The following is a 20,963-nucleotide window of genomic DNA, read 5'->3' on the forward strand; positions in this document are numbered from 1 at the left end:
TTATTGGGTCAGACGGAGGGAGGGGAGGGGGGAAAAAGTAAGGAGCAACATGTCGACCAGAATATCGTAGCTGAAATTCTTACACTTGAATGCTCCAGACTAAAAAACACTCATGTAGGGCAAAATTTATATTCAGGATGGAGCAGCTGTTCCAAGCACTGCTTGCAAACAATTTCTGTGGTAAAAAAGTCTTAGTGAATGCCTGATATAACCCAGTTTTTCACCGAGTGGTGTGCCAGTGGGGCCAGCACACAGCACAGGCTGTTTGCTTTACTGTTCCCAGGTGTGTCATGGTAGACAGGTGTGTAGAGGGTCCTTAATAACATGGCAGCGCACTTCAGCATCCTGCTTTTGCAATGAATCCGTCTCTGGTAGCACTCCTGAGCGAGGCATCCAGTGGTCCCCGAGGAGCAGGCGGGCAGGGCCAATGTGCGCAGCTGGAGCGGGGGATGGATTCCTCTTCTGGGCTGAGAACACTGGCTCATGTTTGCTATGTGGAAATGCAGAAGCATCGTGTGCTTTTAGATGAACTGGGTCAGGGAGGGAAGGATGCAACCTGATGGATTCAATCTGAAATCAGCTTCCCCCTTCCCCACCCCTGGGCTGCAAAGTCTCGCGGGGAGCTGGCCTTGCCGTGGCCAGGGCAGCACCCAAAGGCAGCCAGAGCTGAGCAGGGCAAGGTCGGCTTCCTCCCTGGGAATGCAGGGGTTTGGCAGAGCTACCGAACCCAGTCTGAGCTAAAGGACCCCTCCCCGTCTGAAGTGGACCACCTTAACTAAAGGGGAAATATCAAAAACGTGAATTAAAAGACACCGGGCAACAGACAAGATGCAGTTTCTGCGGGTTCTGCCAAGCTTCTTGAAGACAAATGGTTCCTTGCAGCAAGGATGGAAACAAGGTCATTCGTAAAAGAGTAATTGATGTCTGGCCGGTGACAGCCCTCCGCGGGGCTGGTGGGCCTGCGTCTTGCAAAGGGAGCAGGCAGTAGCCAGCAGCCAGCTCCGAGTAGCTCCAAAGGTCCAGGACATGGTGAAGCAGCCTCGACCCTTCCACATTTTGTATGCAAAATCCACGTTGCCTTTTCCTTTTTTCCTCCAAATGTCTTCTAATGTAATTAGAAAGTTGCTCTTCCAAAAGCCTTTTGGCTGGGAAGGGGAAAAGCAGCCTATAATTGATTTATAAGATGTTCTTGGAGCCATGTAATTGCTCTGCACCGGCTGGATGGAGGGGGAGCTTCCCGAGGGGCCGTGTCTCAGTATTCCCCGAGAAGCTAGGCAGAAATAAAGGGGGAGCTGATGCTGGAGGTGAAGGACTGAGGTGTGGGGTGAGGCTGAGGAAGGGAAGATGAGAAAGAGGATTTTAATCTGCTGGGGTTTCTGGCCCCAGAGAGATGTTGGAAGTGCTGGAGCGGGTGGGGGAAGGAAGGGAGAGTGCAGAGGGAGAAGCCGGGGTGGTGCCACCGGCATGCTGTTGTTCTCACTCTCCAGGTTCGTGGTAGGTCCTCCCAATTAAACCCCTTACTGCAACAATGTGCAGAAGAGCTTTCACATTGCTATCAGCGCTGGGGTTTTCATCTGCCATAGTTTTCTCTCTCTCTTTTTTTTTTTCTTGACTTTGAGCTTGATTTTTTGTGAAAATGTTGAATTTGTTACGCTGTTTGTTTGGGGGGGAAGTTGTTGGAAGAGGTGCAAAATGGAGGGTCCGGTCCTAGTGAGGAGCAACCTGAAACGCCCATGTAACCTCACCTCATCCTCCTCCAGTTTGTGCTGTTCCAGCCACATCCAGGCTTGGCTACGCTGTGCTTTGGTCCGCAGCATCTCGCCCTGCGCGCCCTTCCCCATCTTTGCTGCTTGTATCCCCCTTGTCATGTCAGCGTTTGATCAGACTTTCCTCTCATCTCCTTTAGGGTCTTCTGTTATCTCGTTTCAGCTCCTGGCAAGGCAGTGAGTGATCTCACCACCTATACAGCCAGGCAGCTGCCAGAAAAATAAAAGAGGAGAGACTGGACATACATAATTTAAGGTTTTTCGTAAGAGCTGTACCAGGATTTTCCCCAGCATCTGATGCAGAGCCTAAAAGAAGGCAGCCCCAAAAAAGTGGTGCAATGCCAATGGCAGGATTGTTCCTGGAGCAGAGCCCCCGGGCAGGGCATCGTCCTGCCACGCGCAGAGAAACACAGCAGGTAGCAGACGGACAAGAACCAGCAAAAGGCAGTTTATTGGCATGTTCACTTTCATTTCCAGGATTTGAAGTAACACATTTTCCTTTCTTGCTGCATATGGAGAAGTCTGGGGCTTTTTTCTTTTCTTTTTTTTTTTTTTTTTTTTTTTTAAACCATACCTTTTAAGCAAGTTTTTTGGTGAAGCAGAACTGGTAGCAGCAAAACTCTTCTTCCTCTCCTTAAGCCTGAATTTAGTAAACTTTCATGAAAGATTTAATCTTTTTGAAGTGATTTCAGCTACATCATACTATTAAAACACTCACAGAAAAAAATTAGAAACCAAAATAAGCTGCAGTCAGTTGGGTAATTTTCCCCTGCTGCATAACTTTGTGTTGGAAGAGGGACAGTTTCACGGAAAAAGGGCAATAATTTTCGACTGGTGCTTATTCATCATCTTTCGCCATTCCAAGACTAAGCTGTGAATTCATATTTGATGAGCCCATTTGGCCTTCAAACGCTTTACAGGCACTTTTCTTTTCCTTTTTTAATTTTTTTTTTTTTTTAATGCGAACAAGATCCTTTGGTCCAGCTGTCACAACAGGCAAGCGCTGTTTACATCAGGTTTTGTTCTTTTTTTTTTTTTGGACCAGATTTATTCAAATAAAGAGACAATGCATGTAACTTCCAGCTCTGCTAGCCTAGGGAAGAAAAGAAGAGTCAAGCCGCCTCCTGCATCGTTGCCGTTATTGTTTAGACACTTCAGGGTCAGTTGTTGGCCTTGACTGTATTTCTGTCGTCCTTTTGTCTTAACTCGCTGGAGCTGATGGCAGGAGGGCTTGGCGTGCAGCTGCCACCCTTCTAACAGAGTGGGGTCCAGCTCCCGTTCCACAGCAGGTTGCTCTGACTCCTGGTTACTCACTTCTTCATGGGCTATTTGTGTGGGTTTTCCCCTCTTTGAAGCCGATAGCCAAGTTTTACATGCAGGGGATGGAATCCTGTGAGTAAGGACGTGCTATCTGCGGCACGGTCCTGTTGCAGAAGAGGAGCATACTGTAAATATAATGGTTTTCTCACCTTCCCCTCCCACCTCCCCCCCAAGGGGAATTTGGGCAGAACAGGTTAACTGTTCCGCAGGAAGCTAGGTGCTTTTTTGGTCAACCTCTTCGAATAGCCACAGTGTAATCAGAGGGCTCCCAGTGGAGAATCACATTGTTATCCATCTGATTTCTTTTAAGTAACCAGCATTATGAGGGATATTAAAAGAAGGTGATGTTTAGCCCTAACTTCAACTAAACTTGCTCAAACGAGCATATTAAATACATCTCAACGATGTTGTCAAATGGTTATTTTTCTCCCCATGCTGTAACTGATGCTCTTTTTTCTCTTTATCCTCAGGGATTTTTCTGTTTTGCTCTGGCCTTCTGCGGATTGATCCCAGCTGCCTGCTGGAGATACACGCACAGCACGGAGGTAAGCGGTGGCTGCTAGGAAATACCACCAGCATCTCGTCAGATAGGGATCTTTCCTGTAGCAACTATTTCCCCCCTAAAAGGGACATCTGGTGGTAATTAAGCCATCCGTGCTGAGGTCTATCAGATGCATGCTCTGTCGCATCCACTCTTTGCAAGAACGGGGCTGCCTTCCTCTGCTGCCTCCCTGATGAGGTCATCTGGAGGGAGAAGCCATGGAAACCCTCATGCAGGGCAAACGCTTTGTCCTGAAGGCAAAACAAAATGCAAGTCTTGTTTTAAATAGCTTTGGGATTTTTTTGCAGGGGGTGTTGTTTTGTTTTGTTTTAAATGAGATGCTTGACTTTCGAAAAGTTATTTCCAGCCAGCTCTAATTCCTGTTAACGTCAGTTCAGAGCCTCTATTCAGAGGCTGTGGCAGGTTGGGACTGTGCAGGTTTTCCCTGGCGATGGCCAGGAGAAACACCCAGGAGATGTGTTTATTAACCAACAGCAGTGGTACAGTAAAAGCAGTAGTGTGGAAAACAGTGGTTTGTGTTGCTGTCACGCTGGAGCAGAAAGGGAAGATTTTATGGGGTCAAATTTGCAAGAAAGCTGGGGTTTGCATTGTTAACCCAGAGGTGCATGGATGGGGTTGGAGATACGGGGTGCTGGGGAAGCTGAGTCGAGGCGTGCAGAGCTGCTGAGGGACAGCCCTGTGCATCGCAGCGGGTACCTGCCCCTGGGGCTGGGCTGGCAGGCTGCTGGGAAAAGCAGAAATTGAACTTCATATTTGGTAGCCTAAAGAAGTTTAGACATTTTTTTTAACCCATTCCTAATCTAATATAATTTGCTTTTCATATATTTATTCCTCTTCCCGTTCAGAGGAATTTGCTGCTGCTTGGTCTTAATTCCCCTTCCTGCATCCCTGCACTCCAAAAAAAAAAAAAAAAAAAAAAGTAAGAGACTTAGGAGTGCAAAGAAATCCAGACTTCTTTGTTTTGAAAGCAGAACACTGACATTTTAGGCAAGTGTCCAAATTATCTAACAGTAATTCAGATAAGCATTTGGGACTTTGATGGATGTTTCATGCAGTGGGTCGGTCCCCATCTCCGTTTCGTTCCTCCCCAGCCCCAGGCATCTGCCACAGCCTGCGATGCTCTGCCCAGCAATGGGGATGTGAACAACGTGAAACATCATCCCGGTGGATTAGGGACACGTTGATGCTGCCATCTCACCTCTTTAAGGTTACAGATGTTGTGGGGGATCAAAGAGCAGTGTGTCAGAAGGCTGGCCAGATTTTGCTCTGTGCTGGAGGAGCACAACTCCCTCAAAACCCCGGAGGCTCGATCCATGCTGGCACTGTGGCAATTGCGCTTCTCAGGGACAAGAAGCCCTGTCCCATCATGGTTCAGTGTCTTGTACAAAAATTAAAACCCAGTCCTTCTGGAAGCAGAAGTCGAAAGGCAAAGTCCAGGTTAAGGTAAGGGGTAAGGTCTCGCTTCCCTAGAGAGTTTGTCCAGAGCTGACCAGTGGCCACAGCAGCTGAAAATCCTCTGGTGCGTGCCGATGGCTCCACTGGATCGGGCTGAGGCACCTGCTCTCAGACAGGCACCCGCTGCCGGCCACGCTAGGAGCACCAACAGCCACGAGCCCAAAGTGATGCTTTTCCAGATGCCAAACAGCCTGTGGCTCGGGTGCCTGCGGGTGGCACCCGCTGGTGCCTTTGCCAGTAATGCTCAGTGGACTTTTCCTCTGTGGATTTGTCCAGCTGCTTTGGAAACGTTAGGGCCAGTGCTGGTGGCACAGCGGCATCTTTTGTCCCTACGCTTACCTGGCTGAAGCGGAGTCAATCAGAGCTGAGACATCCGTGAAAGGGTCTTTCCACAGCCTCTGTATATATTTTCCCTGATTTCAGGCAAAACTATCAAAATCTATTGTATTCCCACTAACAACTTAATATGGAAATAGTTTCGTTTTCATGACCAACACGGCAGGGAGGCTGTGAGCACGCTTTCCTCCTCCTTCCGCAGAAGTTTATGGTGAGAAAGTAAAGGAGAAATGGCACCAGAAACTGGGTCTAGTTGGTCTTATGAAATTGCATTATCCAAATAGATAATTTAGTTACACTTTTTAATCTTCACACATGGAGTGGGGTGTGAAAAGGCTGCAAGAAAATGTTGTATATTGGGTGATGTGCCATTCAAAAAAACATTTTGCTGAGAATATTTAAAGAATTACTTTATCTGTATATCTTAATGTCTAGATCGGTTTTTACTTCAAATTATTTTCCTGGTTTTTCGCTTTGAGTGCCACCCCCACCCCACCCACCCCCATACATGCACCCATGTGTTACGGTTTCTTCAAGCAAAAGAGCTTCCACTAGGCAGAATGTGGGTTTTTTTGTAAAATGTTTACTTCTTGGGTAAAGAAAAGCAGCAGTGTTTCTGATGGGAGAAAAGTTAGAATACCATTAGATCATCTTGGTTTTCTCTGCTTCCTAAAATGCAAAAAGAAACAGGGAATGTAAATGAGGAAAGATTTAATTAGGAGTGTCACTTACAAAACATACGGAAATTCAGTTTTGCTTGAAAGGTCCCATCTCACCAGTGGAGAAATGCAGATGTGAGCGCCCCTCCCATCCCGGACAGAAAGACGGGTAGTGCAGTTGTACAGAAGACTGAGTGGAGCCAGGGAAGACTCCTGAATTCCCATTATAGAGCCCTTTATTTTTCTGACTTGCCCAAAGTACGGAGCAAAAGCAAGGCAGGTGTCCTCCCCCAGCCTGCTGCGTCAGGACCGTCAGGAATAGTTAATTGTCATAATACAGGGGGAAAGTCAAACTCAGCCTATCTGACGGGTGTCTCATAAGCCTGATGGGATGTACACCAGCTATCAAGAAAGGAAGAGAACCTGGGGACGTAAAACTGGGTACGGATGAATATGCCCATTACACATGCCTGAATCAGTGCCCCTGACAGCACCAAGGGGCTACTGTCCCACGTGCATGGCTAAACCAAAAATTTCTATTTTTCCTATGCAAAATACATTGACCTTCCAATGCCAGACAGAAAATCAGGTTGTTCAGTTTGGAAATGCCGTAGATCCCATCCTCTCCCTCCCTACGGGTGAGGTGCTGAACGCACAGCGCTGGAAACAGCCCTCCCCTCCCTCTGCAAGCCAGGGGGTGCGAGGCCTCTCCTGCACAAACCACAGCAGATGCTCTCAGCGGTTTGCTCCTCAAGATCAAAATAATAATAATAATAACAACAACAATAACAACAATAATAACAATAATAACAACAATAACAACAATAACAATATCTACATTTCCTTCATAAAGCAGACACCTCTTGCAGAAAATGATCTGAAATGGAGAAGTCCAATGTTCAATTGAAAAATTGTTTTGATGGTTATTTTCCAGAGGCAGTAGACAGAACTGTGGTTTGAACATGGTGAAAGCAAGGTGCCCTTTCTGCCTTCGTGACTCCTTCAGAGCCCTGTTTACAGCCCTTCTTACAGAGAAGCTACGCAGGACAGGGAAAAAAGAAGAGTTATTTGTAAATTTGATATTCCCAGACCTGGGCATTGTAAACAATATGCGAATCTTCTCATTTCCCATTCTGTTCTGCTTTCGTGACCTTCTGTAGCTCCTGAACGAATCCTATCAGACAGATGCCACATACTTTAATTTCAAGTTACCTGCATGCCAGATAGACTTGGTGTTACTATAGTCTTTATTCTTAACATAACATATACCAGCCACGCTAAAGTCATGGTTCTAAGATTGATTGTGCTTTATCCTGAAAGGTTGATCCCTTTGTTTAGCATCGTAATTACTCCTGCTCTATTGACCCATCTATGAGCTAGTGAATGGCTTCTGTGAGGTCCAGGCCTCCTCCGTACTGTCTTCTCAGGCTGCTTTGCATCCCTGTCTGTGTTAAAGTTCTTTCAATGAGGAACTAATAACCTACCCGTTCCCAAAGTGTTTCCCTGACAAGTTCTGCAAAAATAGGTTTGGGGTTTCATTCTCGACCCCACTGTGAAAAAGGATGGAGGAGTTTCAAAGTCACATCACCTTCTGCTGTTCCCCTTCCCTGCAGCAGCTGAGAAGGTCCTTGCAGCAGCCCTGCAACACTGGCCCCGAAAGCCGGTCAGGATGCACGAAAATAAAATCGCTGCAATGTGAAAGGAGTTTTGCAACAGAACAAGTTTTTTAATTACAGAGATTTGTTCACACATAGACTTAAAATAACATTAAAAAAAAATCCATAACTTAGAACAAATTGAATTATTATCTCCCAGCTCAGGGGAAAATTTGAAACTGGTACAAATATTTGCCCGTACTTCTGGCATAAATGCCCCATTTCCCATGTCCTGTGGATGAAGGGTTTACTTGGATTTGCATTGGCTGCAGTGATATGGCAATTGCTTAATTATCAAATGGTTTCTCAGGTCCCTGGGTGATTTCAAGAGCAGGTTTCACCAGCAGCTTTCGGCTCCACCTGTGTAGAAAGGCATGACATTAGCTTCTTTGCATTGCACTGCTGGTACTTGGAGAATAAACGTAAAGACTGTGCTTTTTACAGGCAGGGAACACACGGCACCCATGCATGCTCCCACTCTCCAGTCTTGCTCTGCTTGAAACTTTCTTCAGAGGAGCCTGTTTGCTCTCCCATCCTCAGCTGGGAAGAGGAAACGAGGTTTTTTACATTTTGTTAGTAAGCAAGGTGGTACCTTTTAAGATGCTGATATTCTAACAGGGTGCAAAGATGGAATAAATAGCTGCAGCTGTTAAATAACAAACATTGCTACATCTGGGGCCTGTTCTTGAAAAGAGCAGCTTCCATGCTCCCTTCCTTGCCTATGGGATGGGCACGGGTCTTCTCTTGCCTGTAAGTCTTCTTCCCAGCCAGCACCTTTGCAAAGGCAGGCACGGCTTTGCCGGGCTCTCCAGGACGCGAAGCTGCCTTCACGTGCCCAGAGCCAGCACGCGCCTCTCCAGTTCCTGCGGGTTTGTGAGGAGGGACCTGGTGCTCCCAGGTAATTCCTGAAGTGGGATTGTGAGGCTCCTTCCCATGGCAAACCAAGCCACTGGGTTTCCCAGGGTGTGTTTGTCTCTGTCACCGCTGGTGAGTGTTGGGACAAACCCTTACAGGGTCTGCCCGCCCCACCTGAAGGTAATTACTTACACGCAGGCTTAAGCCCTAGAGATTTTAATGGGACTCAAACACAGGCTGAAGGTGTTTTCAGGTGCCTTCTGAAACCAGACCAGAAGCATACAGGGTTTTGGTTTTTGATTCAGTGGGGCTGGATCAGGGCTGTAGCCACTCACGGGGGTCTTTCAAGAGCCTTTTCAAACAGCAGTCATTTGGTTGTGACGACACTGAATAACTTGATGTCCTCCTTGCTCTTGCCGTTGTTCTACCAGGCACAATCACTTTAAGATGTGCACAGAGCTTTTCCCAGCCTCTGAAGTCCATGGGGAAAAACATAAAAGGGGGAAAACCCCTCCCCCTTCCTTAGTGTTCTTAATATGGTGACTCTTCCCCAGTGTTTATGTTCTCATCGCACAGTAACGGCCCGCTCCCCCAGCGAGACACTGCTCTCCTTTGTCTGGGGCACCACGCAGGCATTCATGCTCATGGGGTTTATAATTTATTGCTGCCCTGACGCTGAACCCGCACGGCCTCATTTCTGCCGCTCTCCATGGCACAGCATTAGCTGGAGCTCCTGTCTCCAGCAGCGTCAGCTGCGATACCTGAGGCCACTCAGATGGTCACCGTTGCTGGGGCGCATCCAGCCTTCACGCGGCTGTAGGATGCTCACCACAGCAGGGCAGCCACCGCCAGCTCGGAAGTGTCAGCGCTGCCCCGGGGCTAGCTCTGGTACTGATATTCTTAAGCTAAAACTATTTTTAATGTTTTTCAATGGTTTCTGTTGAGAGGCAGTCTCGCCTGGCACTGGTTTCAAGCAGTATGGGTGAGAGCAGGGATGACCGAGGTAACTCAGCCACGATGCTGGGAGGTTCATGAATTGCTGGGTTGTGTGTCTGGAGTGATGGGGTCACAATGGGTCGGTGTGGGCCCTTGGCAGCATGTTGGTTTTGCAGTTCTGTTACAAAATGGAGTGAAAATCTTTAAATTTGTTTAAAAAAAAACCCAACAAATGCAACCAGAAAGCAAACAAAAAAACCAACCCAACCCAAAAAATCAAGAGGACCTTGACGTGCTGATGCTGGTGTCACTCACAATCTGGAGAATTTAGGGGAAAAAGACTTGTTGATGTTGATTAACTGCCCTAACAGGGTTTTCAGCGCTTCCCTGTAAAGCACCTGGTGCCTGCCAGGGTCACAAAGCGATGCTCCTGGCCGTGGCCTCAGCCACAGCCAGCCTCAGGGTCCCGTGGCTGGGCTGAGCTGGGGCGCTGGTGCCCCCCTGCCCGCTGGCTGAGCGGGATGTGTCGTGGCCATGCAGCGAAGGCTTTTGCTGTTCTTGAGATGTGGAGATGGGAAATGAGGAGGAGGTGAACAGTATAACAGCTCTGCGCTTTCTCCTTGTTCTAAACGTTTTGCGCAAAGACCTGGTGGAAGCACTGGGACTGGAGAGAGGCGGCTTTGTAAGCTTGGCTTTTTCTGAATTTTTTGTTCCACAATGGGTTTTGTGCTCTCAGTGACAGACCAAAAGATGGTCATGGTTTGCCTGGTCCTCTTGCAATACCAGAAAGTGGGGAGAAGTGCATATATATATTTTTTTTTCAATATCTATCAAATCTATATCTATAGATAGTGGAAAGAAAAGGTGAAAACATTTAGCTGAAAGCCTCATCTGGATCATCTAGCATCAGTGGTCTGCAGTGACCACCAGCAGCTGGGGGAGCAGCACCCTGTCTCGTGCAGTGTTCCCGGGGGGGGCCTCGGGGGCCGCTCTGGTTTGCAGACCTGGCCGAGTTTCTGCAGCTGGGACTGAGTCGCTTGAGGAAAGCTGGAGAGGAGGGGAGGTGATGTGCTATGAAGGAGATGCTGTGTTAGGTACAGTGGTGACAGTCTGGCTGAGCATGGGGTGGGGGGAGCCTGTCTTAGCTCCCTCCACGTGTTGGGAGTTGATCTGCAATGTGGCTAAAGCACCCGGAGCAGTTTTCCCTCCTCTGTTTCACTGCATTTGCACCATTGTTTTATTTAAAACCAAGCAATTGCATCTGCCCCCACTCTTTCTGACATGCTGCAAACGCATGCATTGCTGCACGCTGGGGATGAAAGGGAAGATGGAGATGGCAAAATGAAACAGTGCTTTTTGTACTGGAACAAGGAAGGATTTTGAGTGAGTCGACCACGTTATTCCAGTCTCGCATCTTACCTGACCAACTTGCAGTTTATTGCTAAGTGCGGGAGTCTGTGGTAGCTGCTGCTGAAGGGATATTTCTGAGTGATGCTCTGGGTATGTCCTTCTTGGCGACGCTGAAAGAACATGAAGTGCTGAGGCTGCAGCACATGTGCTCGGCTTCGTATCTCGAAGGCATGAAGAGCCACAGGAGACGGAGGGTCCTCCTTCTGCTTGCCATGCTTCCCTTCCTCTTCTGCCATGTCAAGAGCATTCCTGTTAAGCAGAAAAGAGAAAGTTGGGCTCGTCTTTGAGACAATCCTGATACCTCCTTTCACTATATTCTCCTTGAGCTCCAGCTTTGCAAAGGGATTTTTGGGGAATAGCTGTTGCAAAGATGGTTTGCTAAGTCCCAGACCGTTGTTCTTGGTACAAGTCTACGTTAGTTTTCCAGTGTACACCTACGCGACTAGCTCAGGTTGCCTAGGCACAGGTATTGACTGGCGGCAGGAGGGGGATTCATCAACACCTCTGGCTTGCAAAGGGATCAGGAACTGGAGGCTGACCTCTTTACCCGTGACTGGATTTGGAACAGAAAGATCAGATAAAAATTGTCCTTGATAAATAACCAAAGTAAAAAATGTCAATTTTCCCCTTGAAGGAGGTAAGACTGAAATTTGCTTTAGTTTCTAACAGCCAAAGGCAAGAACACGAATGGCTTAGAGTAAATGCCTTCCTGCAGTCATAAGTTCTGCTTCTTGGGGGATAAAGAATTTAGAGGATGATAAACAATCTCAAAATCCCTTCTTTCTTTTACTTTAAGTGAAAAAGGCTACTCTACTGAGTCAGCCACATCAATCTCAGTGGTGATTTTCCATTTGTTGTATCCAGCAAAACATCAATATCATCCCCAAATGAATTTTTCATTAAGGAATGCAGACAGAAACGGGAGGCAGCAATTATTTGACTAATTTAGAGCTGGAACATTTCACCCAGCTTCTTCCAGGAAAGGAATTTCTGTGAGGTGTGACCTCCATATCACTTAACCTGGAGATTTTTCTTAAGCCAAAACCCAGCTGATGCTTCATCTTCAGCTCTTGGTGTTCCTTACTGACAAGTATCGTAGGCGCAGTCTCCTTCCACGCAAGAGCTTCATCCAGAGCTGCCCTTCCAGCAGCGAGTCACAGCACATCACTGGGATCATGAAAACCTGCTTGACTATATGGGGGGAAGAGTGTAAAACCTTTTGAAAAGAAGCCCAGACAGACTTTTTCTTATCTGGCTGTATCATGTTCCTTCCGTGCTAACTACTGTCTGAGTTAAGGGATGGGGCACAGCTGTGGTTTTCTTAAGGCACATTATTAACAGTACCAGCATAACCAGTTGCTTAACGGTGAGAGAAAGCACCCTGATTATTGTTAATATTTTTCTTCTCCAACACCTGGTGTAAGAAACTAAAAAAAAAAAAAATTGTTTTGAGGCAGTAGACTCAAAGCTGTCCATCAGTGGAGTGGGCGATGGGAATCTGTTAAGGATGGCAATTGAGTATGAAGCAGTGCTGCAGTCCGCTGTTGTGGACTCGTCGCTGTGTATCAGCTCGTCGCTGTGTTGTGTTCCAGGTCAAAGGAAAATATAGGGATGAACTTGCCTCTGCTGGGTAAAATAACGTTGCAAATAAGGTTAGGTCATGAAACCACCTGGTGACTGTCTGGTGCTTTCAGATTTTATTTTTTACATCGTTAGGCATGCATGAGTTAGGATGACATTTTGGGCTGGATAGATGCTGCCATGTGTGACTGATGCTTCAGAGCTCGGCTGCAGCTCCAAGTATAAATATAACCCAGGCTGAAAAGTTGCTATGATGATCGTTCATTAGTGCGCTCTTTTGCTCTTGTATGTCTCCACTTATTAAACCAGACCTGTATGCTCTGTGGTAGTCTCCTGCACAGAAGAAAACAGCCAGTGATAAATAGTGAGATTTAGTACTTCTGAAATATGTAAATGAGAAAGCTCTCTGTAGCAGTCTTTGAAAACAGACCGCCACATTGTATGAAGACAGCAATTTTCTCCTCCGGAATCAAATGATCCTAGCAACAATCAGAAAGATGATGTGGAGAAACTACAGTCAGTTTACTCCCTAAACAATGGTTTTGTAGTTTGATATTCCCTTACTGGGATCCGAATAGCATATTCGGATGATGGCTGGATATGAATGCTGGATATAATTGCTAGACAGAAAAGCTGAGAATGACTGATCAGCAAATTGTACCCTTAGGCTTGCCCAGGCACACACTCTAAAACGAAATCAACGCTAAAAAACATTTTCCATTTAATCCCTTGTGCCCTCAGTTCTCAGAGGCTGCTTGACAAAATGAAAAAAATAATCAGTAAATAAGTGAGAAGCAAGCTCAGAAACAGGGTGCAGTTGAAGCCTTTAGTAGCCATTACGTACCTGGAGATGGCTCTCGTCATCACCGTCACTGTAGCAGAGCTGGCTGTGAAGCGGTGACTGCTCGTGGCTTCTTCCCTTACTGTTTCCAACGCTTGGAATATTTTTCGGCCATAGCTTTGTTATGGGAACCTTGTTCCTTCATTTCTTTCCTGTCTTACCCTTCAAAGAGCCTCAATCCCAGTGTTTTACGTCATTGCATGGTACCTAAAATAACGAGGAAGGTGCACACATGCACCGCTGCATCAGGCAGGACCTCTCCAGACCAAACTGATCCTCTCATGGTTTCGTGCCAGCAGCTGTCAACATCTGGGCAGCCCATCTGCTCTCCTCACAGGTTGCTTAGTGCAGCACGACCACTGGAGAAGATGCTGAGGAGGACATCGGCCTCAGCTGGGGCCTGAGGTTTATTATCAGCACAAACCACTAATGAGTGGTGACTTTCCTGCACAGGGACTCGGTGGTGGTGGCGCGGCCAGAGCCGCTTTGCTGCTAGGGAGCCGGTGGTGGCCTTCGCAGGTGAAACATCCCTGGAGAAAGTCTCATCTTACCTGGGTTTTAGTTGAACACAACTGAACAGTAAGCAGCCAGACCCAACCCAAAACCCACTGCAGTCAAAGGAGCATTTTTGCTGGTTTTCATGAGGTTTGGGGGAATGTGCCCAGCCAAGGCAGGGGGCTTAAAACTACCCAGCCCAACATTCCCCAGCCTGGAGGTCAGCAGAGCTTCAGAAGCAGTTAAACTTCTGGGTTGCTTTGAACCTTTGAACCTTTGCTTGAACCTAGTAACTTTCTGGAGCCCTTTCCTAATTTATTAAGTCATCCGAATTTAGACCTTTTGGAGGAAGGCTCAGCATCCTGAGCCTAATGATAAATATGAAAAAAGAAAAATTGCACATGCAGCACCATTACCTTAGCGAGACCCATATGTACGTTGTCACAACACAGAACAGCTTTTAAACCTGCGTCTTCAGCTGGGGTTGGGACATTCAAAAGGCAATCGTCTCTTGGAAGTCAGCTGCTCTGCTCTTCCTTCCTTCCGCAGCAACACAAGGCCACAAGAGGAGGTCAAAAGATCATTCTTTTTTCGTTATTCTTAATACAGCTCTTCAGTGGAATTGAATGCTCTTTTTATCCAATATATGTATTTAATTGCTGCTGCTGGAAAGCAATTTCGTGGCCCACAAGAAGTTAGAAAAGCTTGGGTGTTTTTTATTGGGGTCTAAGGTTTGCCTGGGGGAAGGACGGTGCACAAGTCTGCTGGAGATCTTGTCTCACTGCTGTGCCCATCCTGTTCGATGCACTGATACACGGGGGTGACAAAATGAGCATCCTCCCTCCTGACCTGTGTGGGACAGCTCGGTGTCACATGCCTTGCTATGGAGGATTTTTTTTTTTTTTTTTTTTTTTTTTTGCCTTGCCTTGGCTTGGAGCATCTGTGCCCCATCTATCATCAGACCTCTCTCGTTAAAGCTGGGTTGCTCCTGCCTCACCTGCTGCTTGCTCCAGGATGGGTGATGGAGGAGCCTGGGGTGATAGCAGCTGTGCTGCAGATAAACGCAGAGAGACCCCCAAGTCCCTTTGCCGCTATGCCATGTTGAAAGCCGTGGAAAGTCTTCAGATGTGAGCCTTTAAACTCTATTCCTGGTGGCCCAGAGGCGAGTCAGATACAAGTAATCTTCTCAACCTCCCTCTCTCCCCTCCCTGGTTATCAGTGTCCGTTGGTTGCATTTTGGACAGCTGGGCAGGGCACAACATTGCAGTAACGGCTGTAATCCCCTCAGATAACCCTGGTTTCACCCCTGAGCAGACAGGGTCGGGGGTGGTTTTTCCCCTAACTTCCAAGCATGTCCCCTCAGGACAGAGCCAAGAAGCCCCACCGAGGGATGCTGCGCTCCGGCGGTGCTGCCCCCACCACGGCCACCCGCTCAGGCTCTCTCTCACCAATTGATTTTTTTCCCTCCTGAAAGCCAAGCGCTGCCTGCAGGCCCGCTCGGATTGATGCTGCTGAGGAAGCGAGGGAAAATGAAAGGAAGAAATAAGGTTTTGACTCCAGGCACTGAAGGCAATTGTCATATTTTTTCCCTGCGAAACCCGAGTGGGAGTTGGCTGGGATCTGTCAGGCTGCGCGTTCTCACACATTTGGTAAATATTTAGGGTCTGATTCACCACTGAATCACTCCGTTATTTTTTTGGCTCTATTCAGAGGAACTGCTCCACCACTGGGAGAACACCAGTCCTCTGAGGTCCTTTCACCTTTGTATTTCAGCATCTCATAGCCACCCGCGCCTGCCCCCGCAGGCCCCGTCAGGATGGGGAGACGGTGCCGTCCCTGCCTGGCAGAGGGTCTCAGGGGCACCCGAGTTCTTCTCTGGGCCAAATCCAAAAGTTGGCAAAAAGCTCCAGCTGGTGAGACCCAGGAATGATGGCAAAGGGTCCGTGGTAGCAGGTGGTGGTACACGTGCCGCGTTGCAGCCTCTCTCGTGGGACGTGGCAGGTTGTACACAAGCTCCTGCTGCTGCATGGGGGTCGCTTCATAGCTGCACTACTTGGCTTGCCCCACCTGGGAGAGCTTCTGGGGGGATGCGAGAGGTTCGCTGTGGTCAGTGTCACGTACAGATCTCTGCTTTCATCACAGGTGGAAGACAGCATGATGGATGTGTACGATCTTGTGTACGAGGAGGTGAGGAGGAATGCTTCCAGCTTCAGGAGGCATGAGCTGACCGCCATCCACGAAGCAGTAAGTTGTCTTTCAGCCTTAGCAGAAACCCTGCCCTGGGGTATATTCCTGATGGTTTTGCAGGCTGGGGCTGCTGCCTGTGCTCTGCCTGCTGGGTGCTGCGATGCCCTTTTCTCTTGGGAGCCAAGTCCTCCAGCTGCTGTGAAGTCTGTTCCTCCTTCCTACTCTTCCTTTGCTGGGCTTGACGAGCCATATTACCAGCAGGAGGAAAAGGCCACCTACCTGAGCATCGCTCTGGTGCAAGGTCTTCAAAGCTTCCACGCTGCAGCTGGTATACATTGTCTGTCTCAGCAGGCCCTGCGCCGTGCTCCCTGTCTGGAGTACGAGACAGTGGATATACCCCCTGGTGTCCCAGGTCAGGCAGAGAGAGGGGGCAATTCCACATCATCCAGCAGAAGTATTTGGACTTGGTTATTTCTCTTTACCCTTGAGCTATGACTGAGGAGTCCTGGAGGCTCCATGGCAATATTGGACGCTGCTGGCAAGCCCCCCAGATCCACCACTTGGGATGCTGTTGGCACAGGGCACTTCTCTGTCACCCAGTAAGTGGGCAAGGGTGGCTGCCCAGAGGGAGGATGCTTGCCCTCAAAGCCGCCAGAGGTGAGTGAGGATGTCCACCACGGTGAGAAACTCCTGAGTCCACGCTGAGTAAAGGAGATGCCGCTGTCTCCTCGTGCAGCAGGACCTGGTTGGGTCCAGGGAGCTGATGGCACACGGCAGGGCTGGACGGGAAGGTCAGCTCTGCTCGCCTGTTTTCACACACCTCCCACACAACTCCCGTTATCCTTCTGTGTTTTCTTAAATCATCCTAAAAGTACTTGCTGAAGCTGCTTTCATCTGTGCTTCTCAAAACCGAGAAAAGAGCAAACATTTCTCATTGCAGCGGTGGTGGTGGCCCGCAGAGCCGAGACTGGGCACAGAGCTGCTTGTCTGCAGGACAGTTGAGCAGCACACCCAGAGTCCTGCTCGGCCAGGACAACCAGGCACAATACCCAGCTTCACCAGTTGCTTATTTTAGCCTCTTTAACTGACGCAGAAACAGAAAGTCCTTCTACTATCTTTTTTTCTTTTCCTTTCCCCTCCCTTTTGCTAAAGCTCCAAGCTGGCCAGCTCGCCCTGGCTGTAGGAAACCACCTCCACAGCGGGTGTTGCTGGGGATCCCCCGCAGCCCATAGCAAGCACTGGAAATATCAGTCTGTGCATCCCTGGGTTTTCCAGAGCAGCCGCTGTGGAAGCTCCCATGGAGGGAGGGCCTGGCCCTGGGCAGCACTCCTGGAGGAGCACAAGCAAGTCTGGGGCTAGATCCCTCCACCTCCTCCAGATTTAACCTCCGTCGCTGCAGTTGGCAATTGCGTATCTCTGTGCTTTGCTCCTTGCAGTCCTGTCTGGGGTTCAAATCAGAAAAAAACCCACCCTCCCCTCACCTCTCCCCTGTTCCTGGGCTTAACAATTCCCAACTTCTCTTTCTCTCCTGCCCCTGAGTGGTGCAGGGGGAGGGGGATGGGGCTGTGGTCAGTCCATTACACCTTATCTCTGCTGTTCCAGCGTGGGGTCCCTCCCACAGGGTGCAGCCCCTCAGGCACAGCCTGCCCCAGTGTGGGTCCCTGGGGGTCCCAAACCCTGCCTGAAGCTCTGCCCCAGCCTGGGCCCCTCTCCCCACAGGGCCACAGGCCAGGAGCTGCTCCGCCTGGGGCTGCCCACGGGTCACAGCCTCCTTCAGGCATCCCCCTGCCCCGGCGTGGGGTCCTGCCCAGGCTGCAGGTGGGGATCGGCTCCCCCTGGACCTCCATGTGCTGATGGGACAGCCTGCCTCACCAGGGTCTTCATCACCAGAGGAATCTCTGCTCCGGTGCCTGGAGCTCCTCCTGCCCTCCCTCTGCATGGACCCGGGTCTCTGCAGGGCTGTTGCTCTCACACACTCTCACTCCTCTTCTGCTGGCACAGATATTTTTTTCCCCCTTTCTTAACATGCTATCCCAGAGGTGCTACTGCCATCGCTGATGGGCTCAGCCAGCAGTGGGTCTGTCTTGGATCTGGCTGGTATTGGCTCCATTGGACACGGGGGAATTTTCTGGCAGCTTCTCACAGAAGCCACGACTGTAGCCCGCTGCTACCAAAACCTTGCCATGCAAGCCCAGCGCAGTGGCCCATTGCCGGCACCTCCTGCCGCAGCAGCGGGTGGCGGGGGGAGCCGTGGCGGGTGGCTGGCAGACCTCTCCCTCTCTTCCAGTACCGGTGCTGTGGGAAGCACTCTCCGTTTGGGGACACGACCAACGTCGAGCACAAGACGTGCCCACCTGGCCAGGTGCACAATGCGGGGCAGGTAAGGGAAAGGTTTCTTCCACTCCACAGTGCCTCTACTAGTTAACTGTTAAAACCTCACTGATGTTCAAGTGTTAATGAGAATTGTGGGTTTTTCATGGTTTGGGGTTGCTATGGGTTGGGGTTTGTTCTGCTGGGGTTGTGTTGTTTCAGTAAGGAGGTGTCTCGCCCGCTGGAGGAGCCCCCGTGGGTTAGCAGGTCTCAGACTGGTGGATGCAGTTGCCTTTGCAGCTCTAGACAGCTTTCAAAATCTTTGTGTTTGCAGTCTGTCGCTTCCCTCCAGCTTCCTCCTCACCTCCGGCGCGGGCAGAGAGTGCGAGGTATCACAGGCGTGTGTATGAGCTCAAAAAAACCTGTTGGACTTGTCCACATGATGCTGGTTGCTGAGGCTTAAGAAGCATCCCACTAACAGCAAATGTGGAATCTGCTGCAATTCCCTTTTCCCAGGGCATTAAATGGGTATTAAAATGAGAAACTCATGAAGCAGGATGATAATGCCCAGCAGTAGCTTCATCAAGTACCCTTTGTTCCTCCTCTTTGTAGTATCTCAGTGAGGCTGACAGAGAAGCCACCGGTATCAGACTGCCTCTGAAGCTGCGGCGCAGACTTCATACTCTCTAAGCAAATCTATTGCATGATTATTTTTCTTCCACTGGATTAGCCAAATCAGCTGAAGTAGCTAAAGCTGCCAGCACCAGTATGTACGTTGTCCCTAGGCAAAACAAAGCCGTGTTGCTACAGCTGTACAAAAACATTGTTGTTAGGCAAAGATGTGGAGCGCTGACGGGACGCGGTGATGCGCAGGCACGCGTCAGCCCGCGGGGCAGTGGTTCGAAGCGCTGCCTCCGATCTCGGGTCAGGGCAGGAAGGGAGAGCGGAGCAAAGCCGGGCACCGTGACTCCGCTTTCCCCCTCGCTAGTGGTTTGTGTTTCCTCCGGTTGTGTTCAGGGGAGGTGGTGGGAGGATGCATTTTGCAGCAGTTTGGTAGTTGCACTATGTTCGCTCCTGGCTTTGAGTGCTCTGACCTCACTCTGCAAGTCACTTCATCGAGGGCATGCTCTTGCAGTGGTGAAATGGCTCTCCCGGTTACCACCTGGATTTTCACGGGGCCACTGGCACACATAAGGCCAATGTATGTTAATGCATGCAACACCTTGCATAACTGAGCTGTTTATTAATATTTTTAAGGAATATATTTAGCATTATAGTGTGCTCTGCTTTTCCGTTTTTACATTTCCCTCTTTCCGTTTTCTAGTGGGTGGAAAGAAAAAAGCTTTTGTGTGACCATGCTTACCTGTGTGCATGCACTTCCCACCCAGTCCAAAACACATCACATTAAGAACATCATAGGCTCAGAGTAATAGAAAATACACCGCACGTATTTGCCTTCCCAAGTTGCAGCAAGCAGCCGCAAAAAAAGAGAGCTGGCCACAGAGCAGCCCAACTGTGCAATGCTGCATCCCCCTCTTGCCTCCCTTTTTATCGGGGGCTGTGGCGAGTGCTGGGGGGGGGGGTGGGGGGGTGAGGGTGGTGCGGGCTGAAGCCCCCTGCTGAGCTGTTTCCATGCTGCAAGGTGTGTGTCTCTCCTCCCAGGACTGCCTGCAGGAGATCCAGGACTTCCTGAAGAAGCATATGGACTTTGTCTCCACACTCTTGGCCATCACCATCGCCTTCACGGTAGCTATGTCCGTTCCTTCGCATTTTGGCCCCAGAGGCAGAGTCCCGTGGGGAAGGTGTATCTTAAATTAGTCCCCCCAAAAATAGGGGTTTGGGTGATTTTGGAGACCAGCAGCAGAGAAACAAGCAGCAGTGGACTCCAGCTGTGGAAACTGGGAAAGGGCCAAAATCTGTCTCGGCCAGGCTGATGGATGGAGGGGTTTTCCTGCAGGAATAGGCTCGCTGCACAGTTTTTCTGCCCAAACTTAGGCACGGCAGCTGGGAGCGGGGGGAGCAGTGGGAGCAGGCTGTAGCAGCATTTACATTTCATCTGCTCTGGCTCCAGCACATCCTCTCCTGCAAGCGAGAGGCCGTGTTGCCTGGCACGGGGCTCGCGGAGCAGGTAGGAAGCCAGCAGCAATTGTGGAAAAGGAGATGCAGTAAAAGTTCTGTATCTTGGGAAACTTGCTGCTTCTCCTTGCCCAGTGCTCGCTGGCTGCCTCCCAGCTCAGCCTGGGATGTCGCTTTGTGCAGCTGGAGCTGGAAGATCTTGAAAGCTTCTGAGCACCAGCCTTGGAGCTGGAGAGCTGTGCGGAAAGGGAAGGTCTCATCAGATTAATGATCACTAATGAACCCAATAAAGCACGTGTTAGGTGGGTGGGTGGGTGAAGCACAGGCTCACAGTGAGCAGGCTGCAAAGGAGAGGAGCATTTGCTGGGGCTCCGAGGCACCATCTCTGAAGGAGGATCTTGCAGCGGAGGGGTAGGATCATCTTTGGTGGATGGCTTGGGTAGAAAGGCTCTGTACGGAATTTGTGAGTCTTGTTTGGGGAGGGACAAAAGAAGAAAAAAGGAAATGTTGTGAGAGGAG

The 20,963-nt window shown here is 49.4% G+C and overlaps 2 protein-coding genes across 5 annotated transcripts in view; one reads left to right on the plus strand and one right to left on the minus strand.

Moving 5' to 3' along the window:
• The window catches only part of TSPAN32 (tetraspanin 32), a 41,281-nt gene that overhangs the window by 14,301 nt on the left and 6,017 nt on the right, over positions 1-20,963 (plus strand). For 3 of the 4 annotated variants that reach the window (XM_080405265.1, XM_080405264.1, XM_080405263.1), the window contains exons 4-9: positions 3,557-3,631; positions 4,740-5,091; positions 15,346-15,520; positions 16,014-16,115; positions 18,346-18,438; positions 20,031-20,114. In XM_080405265.1, coding sequence (XP_080261391.1) covers positions 3,557-3,631; positions 4,740-5,091; positions 15,346-15,520; positions 16,014-16,115; positions 18,346-18,438; positions 20,031-20,114 — 881 coding nt within the window. Of the gene's footprint in view, positions 1-3,556; positions 3,632-4,739; positions 5,092-15,345; positions 15,521-15,644; positions 15,811-16,013; positions 16,116-18,345; positions 18,439-20,030; positions 20,115-20,963 lie in introns of those variants that run through there. The other variant, XM_080405266.1, reaches the window with a different exon arrangement.
• Positions 5,091-15,339, minus strand: LOC308070763 (uncharacterized protein). Its single transcript, XM_080405277.1, has 3 exons — positions 13,380-15,339; positions 10,964-11,203; positions 5,091-8,113 (listed from the first exon to the last, which is right to left on the minus strand). The coding sequence occupies exons 1-3, from the start codon at positions 13,397-13,399 to the stop codon at positions 8,041-8,043; spliced, it is 333 nt and encodes a 110-aa protein (XP_080261403.1). The 5' UTR covers positions 13,400-15,339; the 3' UTR covers positions 5,091-8,040.

The sequence above is a fragment of the Falco punctatus genome, assembly GCF_963210335.1.
Source record: "Falco punctatus genome assembly, chromosome: 10".
In the NCBI taxonomy this organism is placed as follows: Eukaryota; Metazoa; Chordata; class Aves; order Falconiformes; family Falconidae; genus Falco; species Falco punctatus.

Excerpts from the sequence above, each read along its gene's own strand:
- LOC308070763 (XM_080405277.1), bottom strand. The coding sequence starts at position 13,399 with ATGACGAGAGCCATCTCCAG. Across the intron at positions 11,204-13,379 it reads ATGACGAGAGCCATCTCCAG|GAATGCTCTTGACATGGCAG; the intron begins GTACGTAATGGC and ends TCTGCTTAACAG. Across the intron at positions 8,114-10,963 it reads ATAAACTGCAAGTTGGTCAG|GTGGAGCCGAAAGCTGCTGG; the intron begins GTAAGATGCGAG and ends CTTTCTACACAG.